General features: G+C 39.4%; 1 protein-coding gene and 2 pseudogenes across 2 annotated transcripts in view; all 3 read left to right on the top strand.

The window, feature by feature from the left end:
* The window catches only part of ACO1 (aconitase 1), a 68,185-nt gene that overhangs the window by 32,018 nt on the left and 23,764 nt on the right, over window positions 1-12,403 (top strand). For both annotated transcript variants that reach the window (XM_023524570.1, XM_023524571.1), the window contains exons 5-12: window positions 1,618-1,687; window positions 1,818-2,001; window positions 2,485-2,624; window positions 4,338-4,509; window positions 7,683-7,783; window positions 8,736-8,852; window positions 10,106-10,265; window positions 11,497-11,632. In XM_023524570.1, the coding sequence (XP_023380338.1) occupies window positions 1,618-1,687; window positions 1,818-2,001; window positions 2,485-2,624; window positions 4,338-4,509; window positions 7,683-7,783; window positions 8,736-8,852; window positions 10,106-10,265; window positions 11,497-11,632 (1,080 nt within the window). The remainder of the gene's footprint in view (window positions 1-1,617; window positions 1,688-1,817; window positions 2,002-2,484; window positions 2,625-4,337; window positions 4,510-7,682; window positions 7,784-8,735; window positions 8,853-10,105; window positions 10,266-11,496; window positions 11,633-12,403) is intronic.
* LOC111732612 lies at window positions 4,664-4,782 on the top strand (annotated as a pseudogene).
* Window positions 9,092-9,211, top strand: LOC111732613 (annotated as a pseudogene).

Here is a 12,403-nt window from a genome sequence, read left to right as displayed (position 1 = left end):
TTTTCCCCAACCTTTAAAAATCTAAAAACTATTCTTTGCTTGAGGGCCAAATACATAGAGATGCTGGGTGGGCCTCATTTGGCCCTTGGGCTATAGTTTGTGGGCTGCTGCTGTAAGACACTCTCAGGGATTGATTTCATTAAAGCAACTAACACTATTCTTGGAAAATATTCACATCAAGAGAAAAAGAAAAAAAAATCAGCATGGTAACTGAATGTGTTTTTTGTAAATAACAAATGCTTCTAGTTCTTTCCTTCCCAAAGAGTGCCTACCTATTGTTTTCTGACTAACTTCCCCTCACCCCTCAGCATACATCTATGTGATTTCATTTGGAAAGGCATTTCTGACCCCTGGCCTGAGTGCTCCCATGGCACCTTGTACTTTCCATATCGTGACATTGATAGTCACACTCATAATTGCTTGTACCTCTCACCAGGCTCTGAGCTCCAAGTAGGCAGTGCACATGCTGTTTTTGCACTATTGTGTTCCCCACATGTGCCATGAGGTAGGCTCTGCAGATCATCAATAAGTGAAGGAAAAGGGTGGATGAGAGGTATAGTGGTTAAAGTAGAGGCCCCAGGGCCATCAGACCTGGGTTCAGACAACAGCTCTGGCCACGGACACACTCTCTAACCCTTCTGTGCCTCAGCTTCCTCTTCTACACATTGGGGTAATAGTAGTGCTTATGTGAAGGGTCGTTGTGGTGATTGAATGAGTTCATGTGTGTAAAGTATGTAGAATAGTGATGGGTTCTTAGTAATGTTAGGAGTGTTAACTATTAATGAAATTGGACTTGGGTTTGTCTTAGCTATTAATTTTACTATGCTTTCTTATGTTCACTCAATCCATGATACATAGTTTATGAGCACCTTCTGTGCCTCCTAGCATAGCTTGTTTCCTATCTCCCAACATAAGCAGATGAAAATGCCAGCCCAGACGGCTTAGCCCGGAGAGGTGTTATAATGAGGACAAGGATGAGAAAGGAGTATAAGAACACGGGCTCTTTAAACATCTAAGCTGCTCTTGGGGGTGGCTCCATAGTGTAGTGATTAGCACATCTGCTTTACACGCAGAAGGTCCTAGGTTCGCACCCCAGGTGGAGCCACAGACCATACCCGGGGTGAGCCAGACCCCCCCTGAGTGCCCTCGGGGCACCGGCCCTGGGTACACGCCCCGAGCATGTGGGAGGAGACACCCCGCCTTCAGAGATCCAGTTCCTAAGGGGAAATAGCAACATCCATAGGTCAGGGGTAGAAATTGGGGGGTGGAAATTAAAGAGGGGGAAAAAATAAATATCTAAGCTGCTCTTGTTACCATAAATATCTTGAGTCTGTTCCTGTGAGTCATACTTTATGATTAAATTAGTTTTAACTTAAATTCACTTAATATTTTCTACCCACAATGTTTAATGGCATCACAGGAATCAGTTGAGCCAAATAACAATTACTTTTTTTTTACCTTTGCTAATTACCTTTCCTTTCCCATGTCAATGAATTAATAATACCACCCAGCAGGCCTGCAGATGAAATTACTATTTTATTTATTCATCACCAATAAATTTGATGCATAACATTTTAAGCCTTAAAATTTATACATTTAAGTTTTTCTCTCTGACAGGGCAGACAGTTTACAGAAGAATCAAGACTTGGAGTTTGAAAGAAATAGAGAACGATTTGAATTTTTAAAGGTATGAGCAGAGTTTGGTCCCAGTGGTTGATTCTTTAGGTATGTGGGGTTCGAGGGAGGAGCGCCACAGAGCTGGGCTGCACAGAAATGTGTCAGGCATTCATAGTGTTCTTTCCGTTTTTCAATCCTAGTGGAGTTCTCAGGCTTTTCGCAACATGCGGATTATTCCCCCTGGCTCAGGAATCATCCACCAGGTGAATTTGGAGTATCTGGCAAGAGTGGTATTTGATCAAGATGGATATTATTACCCAGACAGCCTCGTGGGCACAGATTCACACACTACCATGATTGATGGTTTGGGCGTTCTCGGTTGGGGTGAGTGTTCTTCTATATATGTTGTTCTATAGCGTGTACCTTTATTTTGATACCATTACATCCCGGTAGCATGAATTTGCATGACCACAAGTATCAGAGACGTATTTTGTCTGTTTCATTCACTGCTGTATTTCCAGTGCCCAGCAAAGTGCCTCATGCCTATGTTTGGAAGAATGAACTGGAATAAGGGGTTAGGGACATTTAGAATAAACCACCTAGGGTATTTGTTAAAAGTAGAGATTCCTGAACCTCAGTCCACTTGGTGTGTAAGCAAGGGGATTTTGATACAGGTGTTTGGAGACCACACTTGGAGAAGCACTTACTAAAAATTCTATAGAAAGAATACTGCTCTTTATGGAAATATAACTGTGTACTAGTACAACATTGTAACTGGGTTCGTTATCTATTAATGACACTGAATTATGCCTGAGGGATATGGTGAGAAATAAAGAAAGCATTATTTTATCATGCCACTCCTTGCAGGTGTGGGTGGTATTGAAGCAGAAGCTGTCATGCTGGGTCAGCCAATCAGCATGGTGCTTCCCCAGGTGATTGGCTACAGGCTGATGGGAAATCCCCATCCTCTGGTAACATCCACTGACATCGTGCTAACCATTACCAAGGTAACATATGCTGCCTGTTCTGTGGTTTTGGAGAGTCATAGTGACAAACAGAGAGAAAATATATGATGAGGTCTCTCTTGGTTTCCATGTGCTCTGGAAATGCTAGAAAACAGTATGTTGGTGACTTTAAAAACAGATCGGATAAGGGAGAATTCTATGATTAAGTTTTAGATAATTATGTTTATTTTATTCCTGTCACTGCATGGATTTTTTTTCTTTAAAAACGTTTTTGAAATTGTGAAATATTTCAAATACACAAAAGTAAAAATTATATTCATATATATGCCTACCCACATAGAATTAACAGATGATAACATTTTACCATGTTTGCTCCAGAGCTCGCTTGTATGTGTACTTTTTAAGAAATAAAAAGTAATATTTATAGCTAAAGCCATCCTCCCATTCCTAGGAATAATCACCATTCTGAGGTTGTAAGAACCATTCTCATGCATGTGATTCTACTTTTACTACAGTCTCCTCCCCGCCCATAGTTCTTCTTTGTGTGTAAATAACAAACTCTTTCTATGAATGTTTGATTTTTTTATTCCCCTCTCTGCATTGTAAGTTACATTGTTACAAGAGATGTTTCTCTAAGCTGGAAAATATTTTGGTTTTTTTTCTCTTTTTCTTTAGCACTTTTAGGAAATAATTCTTTTTGTGTCTGTGTGATGTGCTTGCTTTGCAAAATGAGGCCAGTTTATTTTGAAAGATTATCAGAAAAATAATTTTTTTATTATCACAAATAGAATTTTTTCTGATTGTACAGTTTGTTAGGCTTGGGGTATTTGGAATGACATTATACTGATAAAGGCCAAAAGAAGTTTCTTTTCGATTTAATCTTTGTGGAATTTGGAATTGGATTTAATTGAACACTATAGTTTATCATAGATGTCTGTGCATTGTTCTTCATATGTGGAATAATATAAGACTTGCACACATAATTTGGCAAAATTCCATGTAACCAAAAGAGCCTGTCCCTGTGGTTGTCCACGGTTCATGGAACTGGCTTCGTGTAAGGCCAGGTTCGTCACTGAGGCCCAGGCCTGGCTATTGGCCTGCGTGGAAAAGGAAGTCAGACTCTCTGGATGTTTTGGTCCCATTAGACTTGTACCTATGTTCAGCAGATTTGTTTGTTACACCCTTAAGAGCAACCACGTACTTACTCAACTTGTGCAAGTCATAATGTATTTGGGTTGAAAGAATTTAATTTCTAGCACTTGTAGGCACTTCCAAGGATCTCATTAGAGAGAGTGTTTCCCATTTTGAAAGAGGTTTCTTCATGTTGTTACTTATATTTTTGGCATTACTTTTTCTTACCTTGTTTTGGAAGAACTGTTTTGACATAATTTTAGATTTACAGGAGAGGTCTTGTTACCTTTCTCCTGGCCTCCCTAAATGTTAATTTACAACACCATGCCACATTTATCAAAACGAAGACGTTAACATTGTTATGGCCCTATTAACTAAACTAGAGGCTTCACGAGTTTTTCAGTAGTGTCCTTTTTCTGTTCTAGTATCGATCTAGAATACCGTGTTATATTTAGTTGGCATTACTTTTTAAGTTTTATTTTTTAAAGTAAAAATCAAAAATATTTTGAGCTAACTTATTGTTTGTGTTTACTCACAAGGTTAGTTTATAAGAATTACAAGGTGATAGCTATGCATTTTAGATATGGTCTATCAACTCTGACCCTTTTCTGTCCTGCTACTCAGCACCTCCGCCAGGTTGGGGTAGTGGGAAAATTTGTCGAGTTCTTTGGGCCAGGAGTAACCCAACTGTCCATTGCCGACCGAGCCACGATAGCCAACATGTGTCCAGAGTATGGAGCGACAGCCGCCTTTTTCCCGGTCGATGAAGTCAGTATCAAGTACCTCATACAGACAGGTACGTGTAGAACCGTGAGAACAGAAGGCCCTTGGTAAAGTTTCACAGAATGCTGAGGATTGGAGCACTGCCTTCGGCCTCTGCCCCTCAGAGTGTACTAGGTCAGATTTACAGATTTTTTTTCTTCTCTCTGTGAAGTCAAAATAGTTGTTGAGACTATGGCCATCCCACCCTGAACAAGCCTGATCCCGTCTGATCTCGGAAGCTAAGCACGGTCAGGCCTGGTTAGTATTTGGATGGGAGACCACCTAGGAATACCAGGTGCTGTAGGCGTTAAAAATAAATAAATAAACAAATAGATAGATGAGAGATAGATAGATAGATAGATAGATAGATAGATAGATAGATAGATAGATAGATAGATAAAGGATGGGATTGTAAACTGACAAGGTCCTTGCAATTTGTGAGGTCAACCAAGGGCTGCCTCGCCTAAAAAAAAATAGTTGTTGAGATTTCAGAAGATATGAGGTAGACATGGTATGGCGAATAGAAAGAGCTCAGATATGCTGGAAGCCTAGATATTTATAGTGGTCTTCTACTACTAGTTATATAGCATGAAACAAGTAATTGTGACTGCTGTCTGTGGGGCATCCGCTGTGTGCCAAGCACCTGGTACCCATCCTTTTAATGTATCTGTAGAGTAGATTGATTGATTAGTTAATTAACTAATAAGAGAGAAGAACGAAGATCAGAGAGGTGGGGTAAGTATCCAAAGCTAATAAATAAGGGAGCTAGAATCCAAACCTGAGGCCTCCAGGCTCCAAACAGGGGCAGCACTCCATGATACCCGTCTCAGAGCTGTCTAAAAGGTAAAATGAAAGACTGTATCTGAAGCTATTTTGGAATGTCAGTGATTTTTTAACTGTGTGTTTGTGTGTGTATACATATATATACGTATATGTATATACCTATACCTATACATATATTTGTTCAGAAATTTGACTTTAACTTTGAGAAAGCGTTCGTTTGTTTTTAATTTCTCAAGTTTATTTTTTAAATACTAAATATTCATTAAGTCATTCATTTGATACATTATCTAGTCTAAGTCCCAGAGGTTCAGCAGTGAACAAGAAAAAGTCTATGCCCTCGCGGAGCTTACATTCCAGTGAAGGAGAAAAATAAGTACATAAGTATTAATATAATATGTTTATAAGATAATGAAGAAGTGGGGGGGTGAGTAACCTGAGGATGCTATTTTCTAAGGAAGGTTAGCAAAGGGCTCTTAGAAGTGCAATTTGAATAGATGTCTGAGTGATGGGGGACAAGCCATGAGAAGTGATGGAGGAGGTGTTTTTCAGGCATAGGAAACCACCGGTGCAAAGGCCCAAGACAGAGAGAGGTACAGTGTGTTCAGGAGACAGCAGAGGGGCCTGTGCTGCTAGAGCCCAGGGTCGAGGCCATGGGAGGTGAGTTCAGATGGTGGGCAGGCGGGGGCCAGGGCCCGATCCCACAGGCTCGTAAGCCACAGTGGGCAGTTAGGATTTTATTCTAATGTTCTAGGAAGCCACTGGGTCATTTTGAACAACAAGGTAACGTGAAATAATTATTTTTAATACCTCATTCTGTGTGACAGAGATGGAGAAGACCTTTTATTTTCCAAATGACTCTTAAAATTAGAACTAATTCATTAAGGAGAAAAGAACAGACAAGCTTGTGCGTTCTCATCTGTATTCAGTGTTTACTATTGAAGGGTTTCAGTGGCCAGTGTTTCTTGTGAAATATTAATAGTCTTGGGCGTTTAAGGTAAGAGCTAAGCCAAGTTATTTTGGCAAAGTAAGACAGGGGCAAGTACACATCTCTTGATAAGGTTTCATAAGAATCTTACAGACTGCAGGTAAATCCAAGTCTTCTCCTAATTTTCTCTAGATATAGTTAAGATTGTGATGAAAAAGCTTATTTAAAAAATGTTTTTATTAAATATAACCATATTAAAATTGATTGATACCTCCCGTGATCCCCAAAGGATTTGAAGTGAAAAAGATTTAGAAATTAAAGAACAGAATAAATAGTTGAGGGAATCACCTTAAATAAGGGAGGGAAAAAGGAGAAAGCTGCAAATATTTCCAGAGCTAAGATTAGTTTCTGTGGCTCAAGAGGTGTCCACTGAACTTCTTACTGATCTGACAACAAATTGGAAACATCTGTAAAATTGAAATAAATATACCACATCAGAGAAGTAGAATCCTTTCTCATTCATACCTAAGAGAACTTTCTTCCGTGCATGTTCATGAAGAGATGGCATGAGATGTAATGAACAGTGGGCTCAATAACGAGTCATGATAAATGTGTTAATGAAGCTCAGACCGTCAGCTCTTACGAGGCTCATGCTGAAAGCTGATGACATTTACAATTCAGTTAAAAGAAACAGGCAAACAAAAAAGTGCTGATCTATTGTGGGTTCAAGAGTCAAGTTTTCAAACAGTTTTATTTGATTGTCAGAGAAATGGATAGACTGCATGTCCATTGGGCATACTTTGTGAGTATTGTCTCTTATAACTAGGGTCTCAAGAATTAAATGCAGAGCATTCAGGGTCATATTCCTGGTGATACAGCATTATGAATTAAGACTTTGGAGTCAAACTCAGGTTTGGATCTGGTTCTGACATTTACTGGCTGCGTTGCATGGGAAAGTTACTTAATCTTCTTGAGCACCATTTCCTCATCTATAAATGAGAATAACAACAGTATTTGTCTCATAAGGTCATGATAAAGGATTAAAGATTGAAATAATGCATTCGAAACATTTAGCACACAGTACCAGGCACACAGAAAGTGCTCATAGCTGGTAGTTTGTGGTAGAAGTCAGGGTGGATTATTATTTTAACAATAATAAGATGGAATGCTGAGTCTGTGGCCAGTTAAAGGCAGAGGCATAGGTGTGCGCTGACAATTACTAGGCTTAGGATCCTCCTAATTTAAGACCATAATAGAGAGGAGGCTAGAGTCTTCTAGTCTCTTTGGTAGGAACAACAAATCAGTTAATGGCCCCTAATAAATAGCAGCATCAGCTAGAGAGTCAGACTGTTAGCCTGAATGCTGAGGTATCAGCAGAGCTGTTGTGTGTAAGTGAAATGCATATTACTTGCATAATTGCTGGTGGAGGCGGTGGTTTATAGCTTTCACCAGGAAATATTAATATTTATTACTTGTTACCTCTTAAAATGCCCATTTAGGTCGTGATGAAGAAAAGGTAAAGCACATTAAAAAGTATCTGCAGGCTGTAGGAATGTTTCGTGATTTCAGTGACCCCTCTCAAGACCCAGACTTTGCCCAGGTATGGGAGCGCCTTCACTAACTGTTTCTTTTTTCCCCAAGGCTGTGATTTTAGTCGTATATGTTTTTTCTTGGGTGGTATAGTTAAAAAATTAGCCATTGCCAAGTCATTGCTGGAGAACGGGGTGTTCAAGGGCCGAAAAATCAAAAAGATAAGGAACTGTGAACATTAAACAATGTAACTTCATCCATTCTCCCTGGCCATTAGATTGGGCTGGATGTGCTTCCCCTTTTTGACTCTGATTTACTCCTCTTATGTAGAAGACCTTGATAGAAGGACTTCACTAGAAGGACTAGAGCTATTTAAAGGCTAAGCTCATCGATATTATAGATGGGGAAAGAAATGGAGGTGTGAACATATGAATTAGCTCTGATTTATCCCACGGCTTACCTTCGTTTACTTTCTAGGGTGCACACTGAATCCACATTTTTCTCAGCAGCCAAGATTAGAGGGTATACTAGATGTGGGACCCTCGTTTTCTTTCATTACATCAAGGGAAGGAAATATTCCATTAAACTAAGGCCCATTTCCTGATATTTGATGTTTTAATGGCTGTATCCCTCCCAAATCATTTTAGAAAAAGTGCAGCAGTCTAGGTATTTCAATAGAAAACCCATCTCAGACTAACGTAAAATGAAAAGGATATACACGCTGCTTCACAAAGATGGGCGAGTGGAAGACACTGGGCAGCCGCTCCAATGCCCACCCTACAATGTCTTTCTGAGAGATGACAAGGCATCCTGCCTGTGCCACGCTCTGCAAGTGACCCTCTTCATGACTGGAAATTCATCCCTTAAGTGTTAAAATGAATATCAACTTTCTTGTTTTGAATGTGGTACTTTAGTTTGTTCATTTTAGTTGTTCTGGTCTTTTAAATGCTCCGCGTGGCTTGTGTTTTCTCTTTGTGAGTATAAGTGTCAGTTCTACAGTTCCTTTTCTTCTGGGGGAACAGGTTGTGGAATTGGATTTGAAAACGGTAGTACCTTGCTGCAGTGGACCCAAGAGGCCTCAAGACAAAGTTGCCGTGTCTGACATGAAAAAGGATTTTGAGAGCTGCCTTGGAGCCAAGGTAGGGGCTCAGGAGAGGTGGGTGGAAGTCATGCCCAGCCCTGCCCTGAGCCCGGTTTCTTGGTGCCCAGGTTCTTTTCGCCCCACTCATGGTGAATCTTCCTGAAGCCTGGCAGCGAGGGCATTTTTTTTCCATCCCTAGTCTTTAATGCCTCTCCCGTTAGCCAGGAGCCAAGCAGCTTCCTTTGAGCACTTGACCCTCTATAAACACAACTCAACTCACTTTTGAAAAGCATATCTGTCTACACACCATGCCACCCTGAACACGCCCAATCCCGTTTGATCTCGGAAGCTAAGCAGGGTCAGACCTGGTTAGTACTTGGATGGGAGACCACCTAGGAAGACCAGGCACTGTAGGCATTAAAAAAAAAAAAAAAAGGCATATCTACTTTGCATATTATTCATTCTACTTGTCCAGGCTTTTCCAGCCATTGTACTTTTGTTCGCGCCATTCCTTGCCTGCATGTCTCTTCCTCATCTACATATCTTAAATCTGTCAGCTCCTCTGCAATGTAGCCTCAGATCTTAGAGCAGAAAGTCATCTCTCCTTCATCTGAACTTTCATGGCACTTGGTCTGAAACCTTTTGATGATGGCTTTCCATATTGTTTAACTTATATTTCTGGTACTGTATATTATTTGCATGTCTAATTTCCCTTACCAGACTGTGCATTCGAGGATGAGATTTATGTCACTATCACCTCTGTATCCCACAGAGTGCCTGATATAACCTCTTATATGCAGATTTTCCATGAACATTTCCCAAATGAATGATTAAGATGTGTGATGAATTTTATCCTTGTAACATCAGAATTATACTAAATGTTCCTCTGTACTTTGTTTGCCTTATTGAACACGATTAGTTTAATCTGACCAAAATGGTACCATTTTCTAAATTTCCATCAGGTTAAAATCAGTGACCTCAGTCTGTATCCATTAAACTCCACAGTAATGTCAGAGTCCCAATTAGACTAACTTTGAACTAAATTTATAGTTTTAGCATTTCCATTTTTAGGTAGGAACTAATTATTAAATTCAAGACACAGTAAGATCAGAATCATTACTGCCTTTTGTAAAGATTTTAAAAGACTTAAGAGAACTGTAATTTTTCTGTAGCATTTCAGAGTTCACTGGCCAAGATATTTATGTTTTGTTAAGAATCATTCTTTAAAATTATAGTTCTGAAAGTATTTCTTCTTCTTTCAAAAGAGAACTTTTGAAAAAAATTTTTTTTTCTCTTTTTTTCTTCCCATAGCAAGGATTTAAAGGATTCCAGGTTGCTCCAGATCATCATGATGACTATAAGACTTTTATCTATAATAATAACGAATTCACCCTTGCTCATGGTTCTGTGGTAATTGCTGCCATTACCAGTTGCACAAACACCAGTAATCCATCTGTGATGTTAGGAGCAGGTAAGTGCATTTGAAACCCTCCTCATGGCCATATGGATAAGTGACCCAGGATCTTAGCTGAGTTCTACATCTAGTTCCCTGAATCTTGTCTTTTCCAGAGGGATTTTATGGCCCAGAAATGTTTACACAATACATAGTGTCCAAAACAAGGTAAATAAAGTAGAATACATAATGCATAATAATCTTTGGAATTAACACAGAAAGTAAGTAGAAGAAAGCAAAAAAAAGATGAATTTCTGATAAAGCCTCTTGTGTCATACTTTAGAAGAAAAATAACTGTTTTCCTGTCAGACCGTTCTCTGTAAAACCCCTGGTAGGCTTTTTAAACAGTGGAATTTAGTCTGTCTTAGACATATTGTCAAGTGCATCTGAATTAGGGCACAGGGCACTCAATAATAATACTCACTTGCCTATTATGCAATTCTGGTTAGTAGTTAATATTTACGTGCTAAATTTCATTAATATAAGTTCTCTTTTGTTCTCAGATTTTTGAGCATCCCCAAGAATTCCTCTTGTGCTTGTTGTGTCCCTAGACCCAAAGGGTATCAATAATTCTTTCCTTATGAAGTAGATAAGTGCATAAGGAAAACTTTCCTTGTCAGCTAAGCTATTTTTGTCTGAAGCAAACCAGTTTCCTAAAGCAAAGTCACCAGCTTGTCTTCTCATTTCTTTTCTATTTCTGTGATATATATCCTATGACAGAGCACCCAGTTTTCCTAATAATCTCTGTATTTGCTGAAAGTCCAATGACCCAGGAGCTCTTGATCTTCCACTTTAAGAAATATCTGAGGACTAGATTTTTACTTCTAGACTGACTATATTCCTCACCACCCAGTACATAATTCATATACTTAAGAAAGGGCCCTTCCAATTATAATTTTCTTCCAAATAAAATATAATTAGATTACTTTCCCTCCAAAAATTAAAAACTCATTCTGTAATATATTCTAAACAGTTTTAGGTTTATCTCTTTAAAAAAAAAAAAAAAGGCAGATCTCTTTCTTCATTTCCATGAACAATTTTGAGTTTACTGCTTACATGTAAATGATTTCGGGCCAGTGAGCTTTTGATTTCTATTAGGCAGCAGAAATAGCGGAACGTACCAATATGAATGGAGCTTTGTCAGGCAGTAGCAGGAAATGCAGACTGAAAGTCGGTCCCTTTTCCCAGCTTCTCCTGGCACCTAGAGTAGGTGACCACCCACCCGGTGTCTGTGTTTACTATCTCACAGGATTGTTAGCAAAGAAAGCTGTGGATGCTGGCCTGACCGTGAAGCCATACATCAAAACTAGCCTTTCTCCTGGGAGTGGTGTGGTCACCTACTACCTGCGAGAAAGCGGAGTCATGCCTTATCTGTCTCAGCTTGGGTGAGAGAGAACTTTCTTATACACCATTGCTTTTGTTGTATTCCACATGTATCTTGCTATGTCACCTTGTAATAGATGTAAGCTTATCTGATGGTATGTAATTGTGCTGTCTTTTGTCAGATAGTGAGTAGACTAAAACTCTTACATTCCAGCAGAGTAGGGCATGCCCGTGGACATTGGTGCTAGTTGCTCATCATTCGAGGGTGTCTGTGAAGGGCAGATCAGGGGCTGAAATCAAGCCTGAGCTTTGGTGCAGTGCTGCGCCCTCCTAGAGTAGGGGGCTTCTTTTCTCTGCTATGGACCAGCACTGGCTCTGCAACTGAGAGTCTGCCCTTTGGTATGAAAATCATTATTTACCACGGCTGAAAGTGTTCCCATTCCTTGATGTAAATTAGTGTTTGCTGCCAGATATAGTTTCTCCAACTTCCCCTTTACTCCTAATTTGGATGCCAGATTTTATTCATGTGCCTCATGAAAGTCAAAAGTCCTTGGGATTATGTAACAAAAGTAGTGAATAGAGACAATAAATGGCATATCTGATTTCAACTTTTAAAAATTTTAGACCATTTAGACTCCTTTTTATAATTTACTTAAAAAGAAGTCTAATTGAATGATCTAGGATGATTGAATAATATATCAAAATGATCCCAAGAATGAAAGCTTAATAGGAACAGCACTGTACTAAACTTATTTCCTGCACTGCTGTTCTCTTTAAATCCGTGGTCTCTAGGAACTGCTCCCAGCAGAAGGGCTTGCTGAGAATTCTATCCT

This window comes from Pteropus vampyrus, unplaced genomic scaffold (assembly GCF_000151845.1).
Source record: "Pteropus vampyrus isolate Shadow unplaced genomic scaffold, Pvam_2.0 Scaffold473, whole genome shotgun sequence".
In the NCBI taxonomy this organism is placed as follows: Eukaryota; Metazoa; Chordata; class Mammalia; order Chiroptera; family Pteropodidae; genus Pteropus; species Pteropus vampyrus.
The sequence above is the reverse complement of the archived record's forward strand: the minus strand, read 5'-3'. Positions and strand labels throughout refer to the sequence as shown.